Source organism: Elephantulus edwardii, unplaced genomic scaffold, assembly GCF_000299155.1.
Source record: "Elephantulus edwardii isolate Elephantulus edwardi_28Jun2011 unplaced genomic scaffold, EleEdw1.0 scaffold00188, whole genome shotgun sequence".
NCBI classification, from domain to species: Eukaryota; Metazoa; Chordata; class Mammalia; order Macroscelidea; family Macroscelididae; genus Elephantulus; species Elephantulus edwardii.
The window spans coordinates 3044376-3047887 of NW_006399938.1; the positions used below are offsets into that span (position 1 = coordinate 3044376).

Below are 3512 nucleotides of genomic sequence, written 5' to 3' on the forward strand. Positions count from 1 at the left end.
TGTGGTTGTTGCAGGATAGAGCAGGGTTTAGGACTGTTGTGCATAGGGTCGCTATGAGTCGCAAATGACTCGACGGCACATAACAACAACAACAACATCCTAATAAGAATAAATATATTGGGCCATTTAATACTACATAAAAATTCTTTTCATATATATCAAATATAAGGAACAATGCTCAGAAATAAGCACTGTTCCCTTTTTTAAATGACTATAATTATTAAATGCCTTAATTTTAATAGATTTTGCTAATAAGAAGCCTTTATCAAGTTTAAAACAGTGTTCAAGTGAAATTAAAGCCTTATCTAAGGCATATAGTTAAAATGCGATAATTGGATATTTCCACTTGTGATCTATACTATCACATGCATTTGTTATATTTAAAAAATCATACACATAGTTTCTATCACTAGTAATTTTTCATATCTAGGACTGTTTTGTTGTGAAGCATTACATTTCTCATTTATATATTGTGATCGAACTAAAATTTTCAAGAGGAATGAAAATATTACTTGGACAATATGGTTATTGAAAAGGTGTGTCAAAATATGAATAAATGAATCAGATCTGTAACTTTGCCAAACAGTGGCACAGGGCAGAGGTGAAATACATAAGTACATTAATAAACATTCAATGAACTTTGGCGGGAAAATGCACAAATATATCTATTTACACAATATGAATAAGTTAGTAAATTGCTCAAATGGAAAATACTAAAAATTCTGTTCGTTTTTTCCTGGAATATTCTGGGCAATGTTTTTGCCTCATTTTAGTAAATAAATGTAGATATATAGTTATAGACATAGGTATAGGTGTAGTTATAAGTATATAGATGATATCGATGTAAATATATATTTAGATATGTATCCTTTTAAAAGCATACATTTATGCTTTGTTCATAGTAATCATATAAATATGCTTTTTAAACCAATCATGCATATATTTTCAAAAATTTTCTTTTACTATTTTGTGTGTGTGTGTGTGTGTGAGTACCATCAAACCAGTTCTAAATGGCACAGGAGGAGATTTCCCCTCCTTCTCCAGTAGAGCATCTGGTGGATTTGAACCACATACTCTGGGATTTCAGGGCAGCTTCTTGCCACTAGGCCACCAGAGCTCCCTAACCATGTATATATTTTTTAACTGTTAAGTACAGAATTTTTACTTAAATATATTTGAAGATTTTGCTGATATTTTAGCATTCTTTAAATATCTTTATTTTTATTTAATAACTTTAAAAAATTAACATTACATTAGAGTAGTACACCAGACATAATGTCTTTCAATATTTAAGGGAACAAAAGTAATTTTTAATGGCCTTCAAAAACTTCATAAATATTGTTGATAAAATTTAGTTCAGTCTATCTTTTTTTGATTAATATTGATTTTATGTTTCTGTTTCCCTGAGGTTATTTATATAAGCAATAAAGCCTTCAAAAGAATGATCTATTACTCACCTAGGAGCTTCTTTACCCCTTGCCTCTTCTGAATATTGCTGAGCTCCGTCTGGCAAGGTGGGTCTGCAATGACAGGTAAACCAAAAAAAAAAAGGCACTTCAAAGATTTTAGTTAAAGAAAGAAATTATAATTTCTATATTCTCAAACTTCACTTAAATTTAATAAGGCTTTAGGAGATTTTAGTTGGTGAATTTAAGATGATACATTTATAGGAAATGCATATATTTTGTATATGAAGATGTTCGGACAGAGATCTAGACAAGCTCTGGAAGATAAAGGATACAAATGATTATAAAGTCTGAATTATTATCTTCTTGATCTACTTCATTTTTCTATTTGTCCAATTTACTCCCTTCCTTTTACTCAGACTCTTGAGTATTTTTGTAGGTATAATGCTAAAACTATTATGATTTTATAAAAACCAGCATTTTAAAATTTACTTTCCTCCATTTATGATATTTGGAACAAGGGAAATAGATTAAAATTTAAGTTTCCATATTACACTGATAGCAAAAGGGAAAGCACTTTTTCTTACATGTTCACAGATATTAATTTCTCAACTTTCTGTGTAGCTGAGGGGATTGAAAATGTCATAGCTAATGTGAGGTGTACCTTAGTCCTTAACGTGATATCTTTGCTTTATAACACTTAAAAAAGGAGCTCTAGACCCATGGTCTTTAGATTGTTGTGCTTTTAATCCAAAGGTCATGTTTCTCAGGTGGTTAAAATCTGCTAGCAACTACAAAAGAGAAATGTATCCTCCCTTTGAATTTAAATTTAATTTAAATTAATTTCATTTAATCCCTAGAGAATTAGCTGTGAGTCAATTCTGACTTAAAGACAATGAAATTGGTTTTTGCGGTGTACCTGTCCAAAAGGATATGTCATTTGATTTCTTGATTGCTGATTCCATGGGCATTAACTGTGGATCCAAATAAGAGGAGATCCTTGACTAATCTTTTTCTCTTTATTATGATGTTGCTACTCTCCTCCCCTCGTTTATGTTGAGCTGTAATCTATACTGAAACTTATAGTCTTAATCTTCATCAGTAATGGCTGTCGTTTTCTGATGCTGTGATTTTCTTCATTTAGCGCAGCTTCTTAAAGAATTTAATTAGAATACAGATTGAATAAGTATAGTGAAAAGAGGCAGCATGAGGTGCATCTTTATTTTAAATTTTGTAGAATCTCCATGTTCTATTTTAATGACTTTTTCTGGTATATATACAGATTCCTATACACAAATTCCATATGACCACATTAAGTGTTTGAGAATTCACAACAGTACTATTCATAATTTGATAGCATTTACACAGTGGAATATCTTTGCATAATCAATAAAACACAAGTACACATCTTTCTAGTACTCTCTACTTTCAGTAGCAAGTTCGAGCATGACCTTCTCTTTATGCTTTCTAATGCTACATCTTTGCATATTCCATTCTCATAGTCTTACTGAACTCTTTTGAGATCTCTGTTCAGTTCTTTTACATTATTAATTCTTTGGTTTTATTTAGCTACTTTATGTTTTTAAAAAGAACTTTCAGAGTCTCTTCTGACATAATTTACTGATCGCTCCTCCCACCCCTCTGCCATCTGTTGTTTTAATACCCTTTTGTTTTTGCTTTACTCTTATATCCCACTATACAACTTCTCTTTAGTCATTAGGGTTTAATACTTCAAATTTATTAGTGAAACACTCTCTAAATTCAGGAGGGATATAGTTAAGGCTATGCTTAGCTACTGCACTGTTAGGACTCCTCTTGGGCCTTATGGTTTTGTTTTCATTTTATTCAGCTTCCATATGAATTTGTACTTGATTGTTATTCCTGAAGTCAGGAATTCAAATCCACCAGATCCTCTGAGGGAGAAAAATGGACAATCTTCTTACAGGTGATTTTCAGCCTCTGAAAACCAACTGGAAGATTAAGCTGTAATTGCCCTCAGACTTGACAGCTATAAGAATAGTAACTCAGCCTCTGTGTTACCTTTGGAGCTCTACGGACTCTGCTACCATAACTCCTTTAGATACTATTGTTGTTGTTGTTGTTATG

The 3512-nt window shown here is 31.6% G+C and overlaps 1 protein-coding gene across 2 annotated transcripts in view; it reads right to left on the reverse strand.

Annotated features, from left to right (window-relative positions):
• Nucleotides 1-3512, reverse strand: part of SPOCK3 (sparc/osteonectin, cwcv and kazal-like domains proteoglycan (testican) 3) — a 699451-nt gene that overhangs the window by 18867 nt on the left and 677072 nt on the right. For both annotated transcript variants that reach the window (XM_006896660.1, XM_006896659.1), the window contains one exon: nt 1458-1520. In XM_006896660.1, coding sequence (XP_006896722.1) covers nt 1458-1520 — 63 coding nt within the window. The remainder of the gene's footprint in view (nt 1-1457; nt 1521-3512) is intronic.